This window comes from Sus scrofa, chromosome 5, assembly GCF_000003025.6.
Source record: "Sus scrofa isolate TJ Tabasco breed Duroc chromosome 5, Sscrofa11.1, whole genome shotgun sequence".
NCBI lineage: Eukaryota > Metazoa > Chordata > Mammalia > Artiodactyla > Suidae > Sus > Sus scrofa.
In genome coordinates this window covers 21,063,427-21,083,824 of record NC_010447.5, presented here as the reverse complement: position 1 = coordinate 21,083,824, position 20,398 = coordinate 21,063,427, and the positions used below count along the sequence as shown (strand labels likewise).

General features: G+C 41.2%; 2 protein-coding genes and 1 pseudogene across 2 annotated transcripts; all 3 read right to left on the bottom strand.

Moving 5' to 3' along the window:
* On the bottom strand, window positions 2,106-5,353 carry LOC110260577 (annotated as a pseudogene).
* Window positions 5,387-6,420, bottom strand: LOC110260576 (olfactory receptor 2AP1-like). The gene is given in 2 exon segments (XM_021091232.1): window positions 5,387-5,700; window positions 5,703-6,420. Coding segments are annotated over 2 exon segments (936 nt in total). The 5' UTR covers window positions 6,325-6,420.
* On the bottom strand, window positions 18,254-20,002 carry LOC110260851 (olfactory receptor 2AP1-like). Its single transcript, XM_021093122.1, is given in 2 exon segments — window positions 18,254-18,802; window positions 18,805-20,002. Coding segments are annotated over 2 exon segments (1,113 nt in total). The 5' UTR covers window positions 19,457-20,002; the 3' UTR covers window positions 18,254-18,341.

Here is a 20,398-nt window from a genome sequence, read left to right as displayed (position 1 = left end):
GACTTGTGGTTGCCAAGGGGTAGGGGGAGTGGGATGGATCCCTGGCCTTGCTCAGTGGGTTAAGGATCCGGTGTTACCGTGAGCTGTGGTGTAGGTCCCAGACATGGCTCGGATCCCACCCTGCTGTGGCTGTGGTGTAGGCCAGTGGCTACAGTTCCGATTGGACCCTAGCCTGGGAACCTCCATATGCCTCCTGTGTGGCTTAAAAGACAGAAAGACAAAAAAAGAGAGAGAGGATGCTTCCAGTTCCCCCTGTGGGCTCTGAAATTAGGACCAGTAACAGGAACTTGAGGAGAATATTCCGAGTTTTCATCAGACATGACCAGAGACAGCTTGAGGCTATGAATGCCCACCTGATTGCCACCTGTCATCCCACAGACCTGCACTCACTACCCACTGCCTCCAACCCACCCTGTCACGACAACCTCCCCCATTAGACGCACAACAAACATGCATATTACATGATCACCACACTTATCTCATGGTACCGATGGCTGATCCCAGAGCACAGCCACTCACATCACACATTCAAAGGTTTGCATGGTCTGAATAGAAACACACTTGTCTGCTGAATTATGTGCAGTTTTTTTCTGGGAGAAATTGTCTAGGGCTCCCTGTCTCCTTCTCATCCCTTCTCCCTGTCCTGCCAGACTGGTGGTGTCTGAGTCACATTTCTGCAAATGCCATAGTAGATATTTGGGAACCCAGCCCTGGACTCCCTTCTCCCATGACCAGGTGCAGGTATTGGCTTCCAGCCCAGAGAGAGAGATTGTCAGGCTCTGACTGGGCTCTGATCAACCCTCTTCCTCTTACCTTTCTATCCCTGGCAGGGTCTAGCCTTGTCAAGAAAGGCCCAAGGCTGCCCAGCACTGTGTGGGGCTCTTCCCTGGGGGAGGTGGGAAGGGCCACCCTGCAAGAGCAGGGGCGGACAGGCACAGGCTTGGCCTCTGCTGTCCCTCCTCCTCTGGAAGACTCAGTCTCTGTGGTCTCACAGTTATTCTCCACCTGCTGTTGTACCTCCATGCCCAGGGGACCTGGGAGGCCCTGACTCTTGGGGTTTCTCGAGTAACTCTGAGATGAAGTAGTGTCATGGGCCAGGTGATTCTGTCCGGGTCCCTGATGACTTCTCCACTCCTTATCTCATTCGTTTGGCCAAGCTACTGCCTTCTCCCTTTCCTCACCTCTTGTTCCCTCTCTGGCTGACTTTTGTCTCCTCACTCATCAGAGTCTCCTTGGTCAAAAATGACATGGAATTTGAGCATCTCCCTCCCTTATGGCCTCTGCATGAAATCTTGGTTCCCTTTTAAATATTTTCTTTCCTTTTTTTTTTTTTCTTTTGTTTTTGTTTTTGTTTTTTGTTTTTAGGGCCATATCTGCAGCATATGGAGGTTTCTAGGCTAGGAGTCCAATAGAAACTGTAGTTGCCAGCCTACCCCCACCACTGGAACACGGATCTGAGCTGTGTCTGCGACCTACACCAGGCTCATGGCAATGCCGGATCCTTAACCACTGAGTGAGGCCAGGGATTGAACCTGTGTCCTCATGGATGCTAGTTGGGTTCGTTAACTGCTGAGCTACGACGGAATTCCTATAATTCTTCTTATCAAGATCACCAATAACCCTTAGGTTACCAAGTCCAATGGATATTTGACACATTTGATTCCCTCTCCTTGATATTTTTTTTTTGGCACCCATGGCATATGCAAGTTCCCAGGCAGGGATTGAATCTGAGCTGCAGGAGTGACCCATGCCAAATCTATCCAGGGACCATTGTGTCCCAGGGCTGGTGCCAGCATGCTAGAAGGTGGGCTGTGTCCTCCACAGCATGCTGCAGGGCTGCAGTTGCCCTGGAGCTGGTGTCCATTCCCTGTAGATAAGGCAAGAGTCTAGGGGGCATGGGCTGGTGCTGTCCATTTAGTATAAAGGCTGGTCCAAGGCTGGTACTGGTTCTCCAGTGGGTAGGGACAAGGCCCAGGGAATCCCAGGGCTAGTGCTGGCTCACTGGTACGCAGAGCTTGGTTCTGGAAGTCCTGGAGTTGGTGTGTCAGTCTGCTGGGGGGCGGGGGGGGGGTTAGGACCCTGGGATCCTGGATTTTATGCCTGCCTATTGCTTAATTTTAATTATTTTTTTCAAGTTTCATGGTTTTATTAACACAAATACAATGTGAACATGAGCTATCTATTCATTTTCTTCCCTGCGCAGGCTGGCATTGGGATTTATCACTCCGATGGCCAGCTGGGCTGCTCTTTTCGCATGGCTTTGTGGTTCTTGGAGGAGACTTTTTGAGCAATCTCAGCACAGTAAGATTGTTTTGCATATCAGAGCACTTCAAGCTCCTTGACTTTGTGGACCAGAAACTTCTGGAAGCTACTGGGCAGCATGTGCTTTGTTTTTTGGTGCTCCCATAACTGATGCTGGGCATCAAGATCTGGCGCTTAAGCTTTCTATGCACGCTGTTGTCAATGCCTCTGGGTTTTCATCAGTTCTACTTAGTTTTGACACGTCTAACTGGCGTCAGATGAACTTCTTTCTTTCTTTCTTTCTTTTTTTTTGCAATTTATTTATTTATTTTTAATATATGGTCCTAAGAATTTTGCTTTTCCTTTGTTTATTTGTTTAACATTTTTTTATTATAGTTGATTTACAATGTTCTGTCAATTTCTGCTGTATAGCAAAAGTGACCCAGTTATACATGTACAAACATTTTTTTTTTTTTTTTTTTTAATGTTACCAAATGAACTCCTTGGTCCTCTTTCTTAGGATCTCAGGCTTCCCCAGGGGTCTGAGAGTGGCCACGATGCTGAGTAGGAGATGGCTTCCACCTCTGTAGGCAGTGCTGAGAAAGAAATTTTTGGCCCTTATTTTCAAAAGATGTTTTTACTAGGTTTAAAATTCTGAGTTAACAGTTTCTCTTTTCTATATTTTAAAGCCACTAGCCCATTGTTCCTGGCTGGCATAATTTCTTTTGAGAAGTCTGCTCAGATTCTCATCTTTGTTTCCTTTAGTAATTTTTTTCTCTTTTTTATTTTTATTTTTATTTGTTTTTAGGACCACACCCATGGCATATGGAAGTTCACAGGCTGGGTGTGGAATTGGAGCTACAGCTGCCGTCCTACACTGCAGCTCACAGCAATGCTGGATCCTTAACCCACCGAGCGGGGCCAGGGATCGAACCAGCATCCTCATGGATACTAGTTTGATTTGTTTCTGCTGTGCCACAATGGGAACTCCTTTTTGTTTCTTTTTTATTTTCATGGCTGCACCCTCTGCATTGGGAAGGTCTCAGGCTAGAGGATTGAATCAGAGCTGCAGCTGCTGGCTACAGCCACAGCAACGCTGTGGATCCAAGCCATATCTGCAATCTACACCTCAGCTTAAGGCAACGCTGGATCCTTAACCCATTGGGTGAGGCCAGGGATTGAACTGTCCTCATGGATGCTAATCAGACTCATTTCCACTGAACCACAACAGGAACTCCTCTGTACTTTTTTTTTTTTTTTTTTTTTTTTTTTTTTGCTATTTCTTGGCCACTCCCGCGGCATATGGAGATTCCCAGGCTAGGGGTCTAATCGGAGCCGTAGCCACCGGCCTACGCCAGAGCCACAGCAACGCGGGATCCGAGCCGCGTCCGCAACCTACACCACAGCTCACAGCAACGCCGGATTGTTAACCCCACTGAGCAAGGGCAGGGACTGAACCCACAACCCCATGGTTCCTAGTCGGATTCGTTAACCACTGCGCCACGATGGGAACTCCCTCTTGTACTTTCTGAATGCATGTTTAATAGCATGTGTAGACAAATAGCAGAGACTGAGATAAATAATATTTGTACACAGAAATGGGCATGTATTTTGTTGTGCAAGGCTGATAGTTGATAGCTTGTCTACCAAGTCAGGAATTGAGCTGAGTTTAGTTTTAGTTGTTGCTATCAGTAATTTCAGTGTATTACAGGCTTCAAAATCCTTCAATTGTGGGCTGGTTTTATCTTGTGTTTGGTGGGGTGGCTCAATGGCTAAATTTTCACTGGGGTTGACATGGAAAAATGTTCCAGTGGAGGGAGTGAAGTGGCAGATGTGATGTTGCAGGGATTAGAAAAATACAGAGGAAAAAAAATGCATACAAAGATAGGAGAGCTGATGGGTTGCTGCTAAATTGTACTGATGCCCTGAAGAGGGATAGTGAGTCTAGGGGCTGTTAACAAGCAGTTAGTGGCTAAGTGTGAGAGCCAGAGGGCCTACCAGTGTGGTAGGTTAGAAAGAGGCTCTAATTGGAATTCCAATTCATGGCAGATTAAAGGATCTGGGGTGGTCGCTGCAGTGGCTTGGGTCTCTGCTCTGGCACAGGTTCTCTCCCTAGCCAGGGAACTTCCTCATGCTGTGGGCACGGCAAAAGAAAAAGGAACTTATCTCATGTAGCGAAAAGACAGATATAGTTGAGTGGCTTTTTTTTTTTTTTTTTTTTGGCTGCACCCGCGCTTATGGAGGTTCCCAGGCTAGGGGTCCAATTGGAGCTACATCTGCTGGCTTACACCACAGCTCACGGTAATGCTAGATCCTTAACCCACTGAGCAAGGCCAAGGGTCGAACCTACATCCTCATGGATCCTAGTCAAATTTGTTTCTGCAAAGCCATGATGGAGACTCCTCCTTGAAGTCTAATGGTTTTCATTCTGACTTCAGTGCTCAAATGGGCGTCAAAAATGTCCTTATGAGCAATCAAGACAGTCTATACAGTACTTTACAATATGAAATCTTTTCCATAGGAGATGCCAGAAAGAGGCAGTCTTTAAGAATTGTCAGAAGGAGAGGACAATTGTTTAAAAGTTAAGAGTTTATATAAAGTAGAATTTTATTTTTGGTGACATCATGAAGAATCTCTTCTTGGATGTATCCAGGAATTTCTGATAAAATATGTTTACAATTTTTGGGGGGTTCTCTTTTGGCTCAGTGGGTTAAGGCTCAGGGACATCCACATGCCACGGGTGTGGCTAACTGCCCCCCCAAAAAACCTCCCCCAAAATGTTTACAACTTTTTGATAGTCATTGATAAGTCTATAGGAAGGTTGTTTAATCATTCACATGACTACCAGATTTATGATACGTAAAATCATTTTAAATCAAATGTTCTGTTTTGGACAGACTCTCAAGATATTATTTTCCTACTTTTCCTTATTTAATAAAATATATCTACCAGGAAAAAAAAAATCTCTGAACTGGCCTTCTTTGAATACCTTTTCTTGCTGGTAGATTTGAAGCAAAATTTTGACCTATGCTTATAAGTCGATTTATCTGAGCAATAACTTTTAACAAAAGGAACTATCAGGAGCTTAAATGATCAGTTACCATAACTTCATGAAGCTTTCAAAATTTCCATTACTTTGATACCACTAAAATGAATAAAGATGCGCTATTTTTCTGGCCACATTATTGAAGGCTTGTTTTACTTGTTTATTCCTCAGAGTGTAAATGAAAGGGTTTAATAAAGGGGCAATTGAGGTATTGAGTACAGCTACCCCCTTATTGAAGGCAACTCCTTCTTTTGCCGAAGGTTTTATGTACATGAAGATGCAGCTGCCATAAGAGAGGGAGATGACGATCATGTGGGAGGAACACATGGAAAGAGCCTTCTGCCTTTGCTGAGCAGAGGGGATCTTCAGAATGGTCTGGATGATGCGTGCGTAGGAGACAATCACCAGCACTAGGTGACCACCAAGGTCACAACTGCTAAGATAAAGTCAATCAGCTCTAGGAGCTGTGTGTCTGAGCAAGATATTTCTATGAGAGGTCCATAGTCACAGTAATAATGATTCAGGACATTGGAGGCACAGAAATCCAGCTGACTGGTCATGATGATTGGGGAGAGAATGATGAGGAGTCCACCTAGCCAGGAGCAGAGAACCAGCTGGATGCAGACTCTGTTGCTCATGATGGTTGTGTAATGCAGGGGTTTGCAGATGGCCACATAGCGGTCATAGGACATGGCAGCCAGAAGGTAAAACTCTGTGGCCCCGAGGAATATGGCAAAGAAATACTGAGTGAAGCACCCCGCAAAGCTGATGCTCTTGTTCCCAGTGGAGATGCTGAAGAGCAGCCTCGGAGTAAAAGTGGTTGTAAAGGAAATTTCTAAGAAGGAGAAGTTTCGGAGGAAGAAGTACATGGGAGTCTGGAGGTGGGAGTCCAGGAGAGTGAGGGCGATGATTGTCAAGTTCCCTGAGATGCTGAATACGTAGGTGAGGAAGAGAAGTCCAAAGATTACGAGTCGAATCTCTGGGATGTCTGTCAGTCCCAGCAGAATAAATTCTGTCATGTAGGTTTGGTTTTTCATTGCTATCCTTTGCTGCCTAAGAAGATATCAAGGAAAGAAGTCAGCGGTGAGAATGGAAGAGGATCTCAGGAACACTTAGGAGAGGCTAAGGTTATCTTGTTGAGTTGGTGTTAATGCCTTTTTTTCGGTCATTTTGATTTAAATGAGTTTTACATTGTGTTTTTGTTTTTGGCTGCACCTATGGCATGTGGAGGTTCCAAGGCCAGGGATCAAACCTATACCACTGCAGTGACAATGCTGAGTCCTTAACCACCAGGCTGCCAGGGAACTCCTGATATTTTCTATGGACATGACAATTCACAAGAATGTTCATTGCTAGATCATATGGTTTGAAATGCAATCCCACTCCTAGGTATATATATGAACAAAACTTTCATTCAAAAAGATACTTGCACCCCTAATGTTCAATGCAGCACTATTCACAATAGCCAAGACATGGAAACAACCTAAATGTCCATCAACAGATGAATGGATTAGGAAGATATAGTACATATACATAATGAAATACTACTTAGCCATAAAAAAGAACAAAATAATGCCATTTGCAGCAACATGGATGGAACTAGAGATTCTCATACTAAGTGAAGTAAATTAGAAAGAGAAAAAACAAACACCATAGGGTATTGCATATATCTGAAATCTAATATATGGCACAAATGAACCTATCTACAGGAAAGAAACAAACTCATGGACATGGAGAACTGACTTGTGGTTGCCAAGGGGGAGGGGGTGGGGGAGGGAGTGGGAGGACTGGGAGTTTGGGGTTGGTAGATACAAACATTCCATTTGGAGTGGATAAGCAATGAGATCCTGCTGTATAGCATAGGGAACTATATCCAATCACTTGTGATGGAACATGATGGAGGGTAATGTGAGAAAAAGAATGCATGTATATGTGTAACTGGGTCACTTTGCTGTACAGCAGAAATTGACAGGACATTGTAAATCCACTCTGAGAAAAATTTAAAAAAATTCCAAGAAATTAAATTTAAAAAATTATGCAATTTTACTCTGGCTGGAAAAATATAACTGAAGTCAAAAGTTATAAGCCTTATTTAGAAATTTCTAAGGATGAACTTGAATGATAAGGAGGCTATTTATACCCTACTTTGAGAATTTGGGTAGTTAGTTTTTGTTTATCGATAAGGAAGAGGTTTCTGAATATTTACGTAGCTATTATAATAAAATTTAAGTTAAACGTCAAATGTAAGTTACAGTATAACTTTTATTTCAACTTCTCCACAGTTCTCAAATTTTCAAAGCTATTTCCAGCAGATAACTGACCTACATTTTGTTAAAACTTCCTCTGACATGGTCTTCCTCACTTACCTTTCTTTTTCCAAGTATTTCTACCCCTACATTCATCTTCTAACCTCTCTGTTCAAAAGAGTAGATGACTCTTCTTGTGTCAAAGGTCAGTCCCTTCCTGACTCTTGATAAAAGAAAGAAGTACCATGTATTTTTTAACCATCTTCTCAATTAAAAAGCATTTCATATTCATTGCTTCATTTGGTTGTAATTATGATAATAGTAAATAATAACTGTCATTAATTGGGAACTTACTGTATGCCAAGCATTGCTGTTTGATTCCCATAATGACTTGTTGAGATAGGTGCTATTGCTATCCCCATTTTGCAGATGAGGAAACTGAAGTCTGGAGGAGGAGATGAATTGTTCCAAATCCCGAAGCTACTATATACTGTGGAGTCAGGATTCTGGACCAGTGTCACCTGACTTCCTACCTGCACACATAACTACCATGCTGTGCTCATCTCCCTTCCTCACCCTGACCTAGAGTGATGATAATTATTGCAGACGTACAGGTGAAACCATGTGGATTGGTGATACTGAGAGGATAATGATGGTGTGACGGTGACATCTAGGCTGGGAAAGTTTAAGCGACTTGGCTAAGAACACACAGCTAGCAAATTCTTCTGATTCTAAAATATGTGTGGACTAGACTTGCTTCTTCCTTTTTCTTTCTTTCTTTTTTTTCTTTTTAGGGCTGCACCCGTGGGTGTCCTGTGGAGGTTCCCAGGCTAGGGGTTGAATCCGGGTTGTGCTGCGAGCCTACGCCACAGCCATTGCAACGCCAGATCCAAGCCGCGGCTGTGACCTACACCACAGCTCATGGCAACGCCAGATCCCTAACCCACCGAGCAAGGCCAGGGATCGAACCTGCAACCTCATGGTTCCTTGTTGGATTTGTTTCCATTGCGCCATGACAGGAACTCCCCTTATGCTTTTTGGCTGTGCTCAGGGCATATGGAAATTTCCGGACCGGGAATCAAACCTGCACCACAACACTGATCTGAGCTGCTGCAGTGACAACACTGGGTCCTTAACCTACTATGCCATTTTCTTAATAAATTTATGAAACAGTGATTGCATGTTTTTAAAAAATGCCTGCATATTTATTCACATATTTTTACATATATTTTTCCTACACCTTATCTTTGATTTTTTTCTTCTAGCATCTTTTTAATTTCTGCCTTTAACTAGGGGCTTCTTCCTAATTATTCCTCCTCTTTTCAGACTCTAATGATGCACCTCTTAATCTGGCTCTTCTTCTTTCTCCCAAACACACTTTCTTCAGAGTGGTTTCCCCGCTTTAGTTTCCCAATTCGAACCATTTTAAAGTGCAGAGGTTGGTAGTCTTAATTATATTCATATTGTTGGGCAACAGATCTCTAGAATGTTTTCATTTTGTGAAACTGAAACTCTATGCTCATTAAATACCAACTCTCCTTTTCCTCTTCTCCCCAGCCCCTGGCAACCACCCTTCTAATTTCTCTTTTTATGAGTTTGACTACTTCAAACACCTCATATAAGGGGAAATAGACGATGTTTTTCTTTTTGTAACTGGCTTATGTCACTTAGCTTCATGTTCTCAAGGTTAATCCATATTGTACCATGTGCGAGGATTTCCTCCCTTTTTAAGGTTGAATAATATTCCATTGTAGGTATATACCACATTTTTTTATCCACTTATCTACCGATGGATGTTTGGGTTGCTTCCATCTCTTGGTTATTATGCATAATGTTGCTATAAACATGTGTGCAAATATATCTTCAAGAATTCTACTTTCATTTCTTTCAGATATATACCCAGCAGCATGGATCTTGATGGATCATATGAAAATTCTATTTTTAATTTTGTTAGAAGCTGCCACACTGCTTTCCATAGTGGTTGCACTTACGTGGAATTTTTACATCAAAACGAATATCTGAATATCTATGACACAGGATAAATGCAGAGAGACATCTGATTCTAAGATCAGAATGAACATAAATGATGCATTCTGTTCAGGCGTCACCCATTTTCTATCTCACATGTAATGTCATCTTTCCAAAAGAGGATTGCAAGTTCCTCAAGAGCAGAGGAAGGAAGGGCAAGAGAACCAACACTTACTGAAAGATTATAGTGTCGGTTTTATGCTAGGTTCTTTATAAATATATTATTCCTCTGTCTTGGTATTCTTTTACTCCCCGGTATCAGTGCAAAGACAGTATAATCAAAATACATAATTGTTTTCTTTTAAATTTTATCATGAATTTTATTCCAAGGTGGCTCTGCTAGTACCAGAGACAATGATGTAGATGTTGAATATTGTTTCAGGTAAAGTGAAAATGGATAAAAGCAACATTTCTGGTTAATATATGTTTAGATAATGCGATTTTAAATGTGTGAACTAAAATATAATAAATACTAATGAATTTATTTACAAAACAGAAACAGCCTCAGGGTCATAGAAAACAAACTTATTGTTCCCAAAGCAGGAGGGAAGGGGACAAATTAGGAGCTCGGGACAAGGCGACAAAAACCACTACTTATAAAACAGAGAAGCAGGTTCTACTGTATAGCACAGGGAACTATATCCAATATCCTGCAAAAAAAACTATAGTGGAAAAGAAAAGATAATAAATATTAAAAATAGATGTTTTACTACTTAATCTATTTTGAAAAGTTTATATATTCAGAATTACAGGGGAGTTTTTTTTTTTGGAGAACCACTTTATTTTGAGTAGTAAACAAAACTCCATCTATAACATCATAAACCTTCCATCAACTTCCTAGTCTAAAAATAAAACCTTAAATATTCTAAAATCCATCTATGTCAACTTTGGAATTTTAATCTTGCCTGATACTATGAAATAAGGCAAATTTTAATTGATGGTCCGATTCCTAATTTTTGCTGCTCAGTCATTTTTCTTGATCTTGCTCTCTGGTTCCAGACATATCAGAGTGTTCAATGGATTTATAATAAACTTCCAAGATGGGGGGAAATTTCTTACTCATTGCTTGCCTGAAATCTTGGCTTGGGTTCATCTTTTCTTTTCTTTTCTTTTTTTAGGGCTACACCTAAGTTCCCAGGCTAGGGGTCAAATTGAATCTGTAGCTGTTGTCCTATACCACAGCCACAGCAATGCTGGATCCTAAACCTACTGAGCAAGGCCGGGGATTGAACCCACATCCTCATGGACACTAGTCAGGTTCATTACCCCTGAGCCACAGTGGGAATCCCCATTGTGTTAATCTTTTTAAACCAAAAAAAAAAAAGCTCCAAAAATATCCACAAATTCAGCTACTAAAATTCTTTTAAAGAGCTTTTGATTTTTCTTGTTCATAGTTGGTGCTCTTCTATTGCCAAATAATAAAAATCTGTATTTCTATTATTTGTTATTAAGGATGAGGGGAATACAAAGTTTTAAAATGACTTATATACCCAGAAAATTTGGGTACAGATCTCCCTTATGCTTAGTTTTCGTAACACTGAGCTATCACCGATGGAAAGAGAAACCTCAGATACCAGATGATTTCAGGAGGGGCTTTCAGGAACTAACTTAAAATTCTTATCACTGACACTTAAGGAGTAGCATTCATTTGCACCCGGACTCCTCCGTCCTAAGCTCTCTAAGCCTCCTGGGTGGGCTGAGCCATTTTCCTTGGGATATAGGTACAGCCTCAATACAGAACCAAAGGAGCTACTGGATTATTTGATCATTATATTCTTTTTCAGAAATGTTGGCATTTATCCCAAGAAAGAAACCTCCCATTTCTAGAGTCCTTTAGTCATCTGCTTATTGTTCTGATCTTTTAAGGTCCTGACATAAAGAAATCCTAAGCCTGGGTGTTCCCACTGTGCTCAGTGGTTAACGAACCCAACTATTACGCATGCGAATGTGGGTTCGATCCCTGGCCTTGCTCAGTGGGTTAAGGATCTGGCATCACCATGAGCTGCTTTGTAGGTTGCAGATGGGGCTCGGATCTGGCGTTGAATGTGGCTGTAGTGTAGGCTATAGCTCTGACTTGACCCCTAGCCTGGGAACTTCCATGTGCTGTAGGTGCACCCTAAAAAGACAAAAGACAAAAAACAAAACAAAATAAAAAAATCCTAAGCCCCTCTCGCATTATCCCTGGTCCATGTGCCTAACTGGAACACCAGAGAGACATCTCTGCTGTGTCCTAAGAATGTCCTCATCACAAGGTTGTACAGAACATGGTCATATCATCCAGGACCTGAATGTCCAGGCTCTTGCACTTCCTGGTCATTAATGTTTGGTCTTGGTAAACAGCTGTTATCATCCAAAACTTCACATTTATTATATTCCACACAAATTCTGTAATAATGCTGCTTCGATAATTTTGCAAAGCTCTTCATTGTAAACTGTTTGAAATGTAAAAGTTTTGCAACGATTTAAATTTCCATCAATAGGGAAATGACTAAATAATTTTGGTGCATCCAAACTATGAAATAAAGTAAACCAATAAAACAAATGGGAAAGATTTAAGTGGATGCTCTTGGGAAGATTGGTTTGATATCCTGCTCTGTGAATAAAGCAACCGATTTGGGTTAAAAAAGCTATTTTACATTATATATGCTCTAAAACTATATGTTTTTATGTGCATAGTCACACAAGTTGGGAAAATTGTTATCAGTATTATTTTTATGGCGTTAGATGAGGAAGTAGGGGACATAGGTGGAGCTGTCTCTTTTTCCTTTATACTCGTCTGTATCACATGAATGCTGTAAAACAGGCATAAGTTACTTTTTAATTAAAAAAATCACAGTAATGTGATTCCATGCTCTATAATCACAAACAAGTAATATTGATATAACTGTAAGCAGAGAATATACTTACCCTTGACTTTCAGGGCAAGTTCTGTAGGATTTTACCTATGCATGTCCGTGGGATGAATCACAGAAGTCAGATGTGGAGCAAGGGTGCCATAAAACTGAACTCGTTTGCTTTTCCCCTACTACTTATTGACCTCATTATTCACAAAAGTTCACAAATTTATGAAAATTTTGTAGGAAAAAAGATCCGCTCTTCCTGCTCTGTATCAGCTTAGCTGTCACATGCCACTTCTTATTTCCACATTAATTTAAAATGCACCCTGGCCAGTGAGTAATCCTTTGAGATATGATTTATGTAAGTCAAACATATTTATGGTAGTACCCACCCTTCAAAGTCTTATTTCCTCTGTTCTGACTCACCTGAGCCTGGAGATGGGCTGCGTCTGAATTTATACCAGACTGAGGCATATTTTAAATGTTCTATTCAGGGGAGACCTCAGCATAGTCAGTGGAGGAAAGAAAGGATCCCAGAGACCCACATTCAGAGCGCATGCTAATGAACCCTATCGGTTGAGAACCCTGGAACCGAGCTTTTAATAAGGGATTGGGGAAGAATTCCAAAGAGACTCTGAGACGTTCACAGGAGAACATCAATACAGTACGAAAGCTTGTGGAAGCTGCAGCAGTGATAATGATGAAATATAATTATAGGAAACAGAACAACGTTTTTTGAGCCATTTACTGTGTGTGCTGGGCATAATGCTAAACAATACACTTTCATTATATTATGTATAAGGTTAGACAATATACCTTACTTGTTTGCCGTATGTTTAGAACAACGGATGCCCCTAAAGAGCAAGACGGTAGCAGGGCATTTGCCTTCTGTTGCTGTGATCTTGCACTGGTCAAGTAACATGAGCTATGTGGAGGGTTTAGCATTTTCCCTCTTAGCCCTTTCCCTTCCTTCTGTCTTTTGTGCCTTGAAAACTCTTTTCTGATAGAAGATTGGAGGCCCTGTATCCTTTCTCTCTTTCTTTGATAGGGCTTAAGATCCTCCACATATTCGCTGACCATCTTTTTCTTTTTTTTAAATTTAATTTTTATTTTACATTGGCATATAGTTGATTTACAATGTTGTGTTAGCTTCAGGTGTGCAGCAAGCAAAGTGGTTTAGTTATGCATATACATTTTTTTTCAGACCATTTTCCTACGAAGGTGGTTATGGACTATTGAGTAGAGTTCCCTGTGTTATGCAGTAGGTCCTTGTTGATTATGTAGTAGTGTGTATATGCAATCCAAAACTCCTAATTTATCCCCCCTCACCTTTTCCCACTGGTAAACCATTAGTTGGTTTTTGAAATCTCTAAATCTGTTTCTGTTTTTTGTTGCTGTTTTTTAATTTTTAAAAAATTTATTGATTTTTAAATTTTTGTCTTTTTAGGGCTGCACCTGTGGCATATGGAGGTTCCCAGGCTAGGGGTTAAATCGGAGCTGTAGCTGCCAGCCTGCGCCACAGCCACAGCAACGTGGGACCTACACCACAGCTCATGGCAATGCTGGATCCTTAACCCACTGAGTGAGGCCAGGGATCGAACCCAAGTCCTCATGTATACTAGCTTGGTTCATTACCACTGAGCCATGATGGGAACTCCTTTTTTGTTGTTTGTTTGTTTTTGTTTTTTGCTGCTCACACCACAACAGTGATTTGAGCCTCCACAGTGAAATGCTGGATCCTTAACCCATTTAAGGACTCAGGGAACTCTGAGTCTGTTTCTGCTTTGTAAATAAGTTCATTTGTATCATTTTTTTTACCCCCCACATAGAGTGCTATCACATGATGTTTGTCTTTCTCTGACTTACATCACTTAGTATGATAGTCTCTAGGTCTATCTATGTTGCTGCAAATGGCATTATTTTATTCTTTTTTTATGGCTAATATTTCATTGTATATATGTACCACATCTTCTTTATCCATTCCTTTCTCAGTGGACATTTAGGTTGCTTCTATGTCTTTTTTTTTTTTTTTTTTTTTTTTTTTTTTTTTTTTTTTTTTTTTTTTGCTATATTCAGTTTGATCATGTGCCCCCCCCCCCCCCCCCCCCCCCCCCCCCCCCCCCCCCCCCCCCCCCCATTCCTTCTCTCCACTGCCCACACTCCGGTTGCTTCTATGTCTTGATTGTTGTAAACACTGCTTCAGTGAATATTGGGGTACATGTATCTTTTCAAATTATGGTTTTCTCCAGATAGATGCCCAGGAGTGGAATTGCTGGATCATATGGTAGTTCTATTTTTTTTTTTTTTAAAGGAGCCTCCATACTGTTCTCCATAGTGGTCATACCAATTTACATTTCCAACAACAGGTAGGAGGTTCCCTTTTCTTCAACCCTATCCAAACTTATTGTTTGCAAACTTTTTGATGATGGCCATTCTGACTGGTATGAGGTGATACCTCATTGTAATTTTGATTTGCATTTCTCTAATAATTAGCGATGTTGGACATCTTTTCATGTGCCTATTGGCCATCTGTATGTCTTCTTTGTAGAAATGTCTATTTAGGCCTTCTGCCCATTTTCCGATTGGGTTTTTGTTTTGTTGATATAGAACTGCATGCTAGTTGTATATTTTGAAGATTAACCCTTTTTGGTCACTTTGTTTGGAAATGTTTTCTCTAATTCTGTGAGTTGTCTTTTCATTTTGTTAATGGTTTCTTTTCTGTGATACTCCTCTTCAAACCCATGCACACACACTCAATCTCTAAATCTTTACATGGATATGATAACTGTCATGTGGCTCCCAAAGAGTTATCAAATATGAATATCCTTGACAAAAGGATTTTCAGATTAGATGGAGCAGAGGAGTATGATCTTGGAGGGATCAGTGATTGGCTTTGGCTGAGATCCTATGTGCAGCATTAATTTTCAGTGTGTTTGGTGAGAGGAATGTTTCTATCTGGAGTTGCTCCTAGACAATCAGTCTGTGATTGAGAAGACTTGCCTTTAGCTACTTGTGTGAGCAGTTTCTCCCTCTGTTCCCAGTTTGGCTTTAGACAGATTGAATGGATGAGTGTGGCATATATGGATTTTTGAGAATGCTAATGTCATACAGCATTATAGCAGATAGAACTCTTCAGGAAAGACAAACATAGTCCCCAGAGACTACAGGAGGACAATAACATGTACACTAGGACCGTAGGTGTACAGGGAAAAGGCAAGAAAGATGGATAATGGAACAAGAACAGTATAATTTAAGAAGAAGGAATTAATGCGATCTTGTTTAGAGCTTTAGGGGAGAGGGCATTTGTTTGTGGGTAATCCTAGATGTCAGAGACTATAAAAGAGATAATTTTATAATGGATATGATATACCTTATTTTACTCCCACTCCACATCTCCTTGTGCTAGAATTTGGCCAGAGGAGAAGGAACTAGGTTTAGACAAGAGTCAATTATATTCTCCCTTTTGGGATTTGGTGTTAGGTGCAGAATCCAGGAAGTGTGAAGGACCATAGGGAGCAGAGTTCCCTGCTGACTCACACTGAACATACAATGAGAGGTCATAAATTTTGTTATTTGAGACACTGAAATTTTGGGGATGTTTGCTACTATATAGGACGCTGGTACACCTCTTCTCAATTGCATCTTTTTTTTTTTTTTTTTTTTTTTAGGGCCGCATCCACAGCATATGGAAGTTCCCACGCTAGGGGTCGAATCAGAGCTGTAACTGCCAGCCTATGGCGCAGCCACAGCAACGTGGGATCCAAGCCATGTTTGCGACCTACACCACAACTCATGGCAATGCTGGATCTTAACCCACTGAGCAAGGTCAGGGATCGAACCCATGTCCTCAAGGATACTAATCAGGTTCATTACCACTGAGCCACAACAGGAACTCCCTTAATTGCATTTAATAGGAAGAAAGACCTAAAATCAAATAGTTTACTTCCTAATAGTATATTGAGATATAAAAGATAATTAATGGGGAATACATTTTTAAAAGGGTTATATACGTGTCTCTTAGTGTTCTGAAAACATTCTTAGACTGCTTTTGTGAAAATTTGGTTCTGCTCTTAAGTTATTTACCTATGAATAGTTCTTTTATTTATTTATTTTTGTCTTTTTGCCATTTCTTGGGCTGCTCTCGCGGCATATGGAGGTTCCCAGGCTAGGGGTCCAATCGGAGCTGTAACCACTGGCCTACGCCAGAGCCACAGCAACACGGAATCTGAGCCGCGTCTGCGACCTACATCACAACTCACGGCAATGCCGGATATCTAACCCACTGAGCAAGGCCAGGGATCGAACCCGCAACTCATGATTCCTAGTCGGATTCGTTAACCACTGCGCCACGACGGGAACTCTCAATTCCCTCATTTGTTTGTGCATCCATCCACCCGTCTATTATTCTTTCATCAATTCAATAACAAATTATTGAACACCTACCATTGGTTGGCTTTGCAATGGAACTGTGATATAATCATTACTGGAATATATACTGTTTTATACCATGGAAGAGAAAGCACAGATACCAGTAATGAGAAACCATAGAGACTATGACTTGGAGGTTGTTCTTATTTACATTTCTCTGCTTTTGAAATTCCATTTTACCATTCCCAACTTTTCAGTTTTTACCCACCAGCATCCCACTACAATCTGACTTTTTCCTACCCCACCTCCAAATTCGACATTTTTTGAAAATAGCTGTGATCAATAAGAACACTGTAATTGGAGTTCCTGCTGTGGTACAGTGGGTTAAGGACCTGACATTGCAACTGCAGCTCAAATTTGATCTCTGGCCCGAACTTCCATATGACGAAGGTGTGGCTAGAATGGAAGGAAAAATAAAAGAAAAAGAAAAGAAAAGAAAAAACCACTCTAATCATCAGTTCTCATACTTTCATTCTTTATAGTAATTGCTCTCTGCAGCCTTTCACGTTGCCAACTGCTTATGTTTCTCGAGATAGTCTCTTCTCACGAATTCCACAGATCTATTGATTTCTTTATCTCCTCTGCCTCTTCGCTTTAAATTTTGAGAGGATGCTTAGAGTTTAATATTTGAACTTCTATACTTGCTTCTATTCGTGACCTCCTCTATTTTCACCTCAGTTGCCACCCACTGTGGTAAGGATTTCTAAATCCATAGATCTTGTCTCAAACCCAGATGACTTCACATTGTGAGCATTTAATTTATTTATAATGGGATTGAATTAATTCAAAACTAAAGCTATTATCTCTAGAACTCTTTTGCTTTTAATTTCATTGAAACTAATGATAACATTTACTTAGTCCTGTTGGATGAATTTTGTTCTCCTCCCAACATTATCCTTTCTACCATCTTTCTACCAGAGTTTCTTCCTCTATTTTTGCTTGCTTGACCTATTCTTACTTGCTAAGACTCATTTTAAGTGGCACCTCCCCTGGAAACATTTATGGACTCACTAACTCAGAGTAAGCTGCTTTTTCATTGATAAGACCTAATCATTTCTTTCTTTCTTTTTTTTTTTTTTTTCTCTTTTTGCCATTTCTTGGGCTACTCCCGCAGCATATGGAGGTTCTCAGGCTAAGGGTCGAATCGGAGCTGTAGCCACTGGCCTACGCCAGAGCCACAGCAACGCAGGATCTGAGCCGAGTCTGCAACCTACACCACAGCTCATGGCAATGCCGGATCCTTAAACCACTGAGCAAGGCCAGGGATCGAACCTGCAACCTCATGGTTCCTCATCGGATTCGTTAACCACTGAGCCACGACAGGAACTCCTTTATTTATTTATTTATTTTTTCGAATCATTTCTTTATAGGACCACTTAACAAATTGTAATTTATTTATTTCCAAGTTTTTCCTCACTGGCCTAGACGTTAACTCTTTATTGGATACCTTGTAACTGGCAGAGAGTCTGGTACCTAGTAAAAACTCATCCATTAAGCCTTGCATCATGAAATTCTCTAAAGATTCACAAGCTTCCTGACTGCATCCTTGAAGGCTTGTTTTACCTGTCGGTTCCTTAAGGTGTAAACGAAGGGGTTTAACAAAGGTGCAGCTGAAGTAGTGAGTAGAGCTACCCCCTTATTGAATGTGTCCAAATCTTTTGCTGTGGGCTTCACATAAACGAAGAAGCAGCTTCCATAAGAGAGAGAGATGACAATCAGGTGGGAAGAGCAAGTAGAAAAGGCTTTTGTCCTTTGCTGGGCAGAGGGGAGCTTCAGAACAGTCCTGATGATGAATGTGTAGGAGAGAATCACTAGCATCAGAGTGACCCCCAGTGTCACTGATGCCACAAGAAAGACAACTTTCTCTATGAGGCTTGTGTCTGAACAGGAGAGTTTCCGAAGGGGCTCATAGTCACAGAAATAATGGTTAAGTTTGTTGGATGCACAAAAGTCCTGCTGACTCATCAGAGTCATGGTGGTATAGTAACCATTAACCCAGCCAGCCAAGAGCAGAGAACCAGTTGGGTACAGATTCTGTTGCTCATGGTGGTCATGTAATGCAGGGGTTTGCATATGGCCACATAGCGGTCATAGGACATGGCAGCCAGAAGATAAAACTCTGTTGACCCAAGGAATATGGCAAAGAAGTACTGAGCGAAGCAGCCAGCAAAGCTGATGCTCTTATTCCCTGTTGTGATGCTGATCAGAACCCTGGGAATGAAGATGTTTGTGAAGGAAATTTCTAAGAAGGAGAAGTTCCGGAGAAAGAAATACATGGGAGTTTGAAGGTGGGAGTCCAGCAAGGTGAGAAGGAGGATCGTCATATTTCCAATGATGCTGAGTAAATAGGCCAGGAACAGAAAGGTGAAGGCCATCACCTGGAGTTCAGGGACATCGGTTAGACCCAGCAGGATGAACCCAGTCAACACAGTTGTATTTTTCATCACTGAGTAAGTTTGAGTCTCTAGGTAAAATGGTGATAGTGATAAAAGTGAGAAAGGAAGAGGTGTCCTGAAATGGACAGATGAAATCTGAAGAGCACAAAAGGAGATGGACCACGAACTCTTCCTGTGATGACATAACCCAGCCCAGTGGCCCATTTGATGATGCTGGATCCTTGTCAGTCCCATTTGCCCTGCATAGAAAAGTTCGTATCATTATTTCCCTACATGGTACTCTCCCCAGTGCCAGTATGATATGAGCCTGCCTCATAGATGATGTTTAAAAAGTTTGTGGAGTGAGTTAATAGAGGAATGTCTCCAGGAGCTGCCTCCTTCCGCAATAGTTACTCATGTTCTTTCTCTTATATGCAGTCTCCTGACTTTCCATTGATTCTTTTTGTTGCCTTACTGCCTTTGTCTGCCTAACCCTTCTCAGACTCTCTGTTTTTCTCTCTTTCCTGCCATTTTTGTTTTTATTTTTCATGCAATTATAGCAGCCTCTTATTTTCCTTCCTGTTCAACTCCCTTCATCCCCTTGTTGCCAAAAAGTACCAGGTCCTCATTTCTTCCCAATGGACCCTCCAAGCTTTTCTGCCCTTGTCTGTCCATTAGAGTTCAAAGATCCATGTATTAGGATTATGCCATTCTGTCCTTTGAACCATTCTGCACACCTGTCTGGGGTTCAGCAAATATTAAATTAGGATTAAAAATCTGCATTTACTTACACAAACCATTTAGAAATCTTTAGATTCTGCTTAAAGTTTTGCTTCCACATAAGGACAGGGAAATTCTATTACATTCCAAGGAAATTTTAGGAGCTTGGGAATGTTTAAAGCAGGAGGATCCATTAATCCTAGATTGAATTTACCATGTGTATGAATCCACTAAGTCAAGTGTAAACCATTTGGGGCACATGGGTATGGAAATTTTATGGGGAAATTTTATAAAAACTATGATCCAGGGGTTTCTAGGAACTTCATGTTTAGGTACTTCAAGAGCATTGTGGCTAAGTGGGTTAAGAACCTGACTACTCTCTGAGGATGTGGGTTTGATCCCTGGCCTTGCTCAGTGGAGTAAGTATCCAGTGTTGCCGTGAGCTGTGGTATAGGTTGCACATGCGCCTCAGATCTG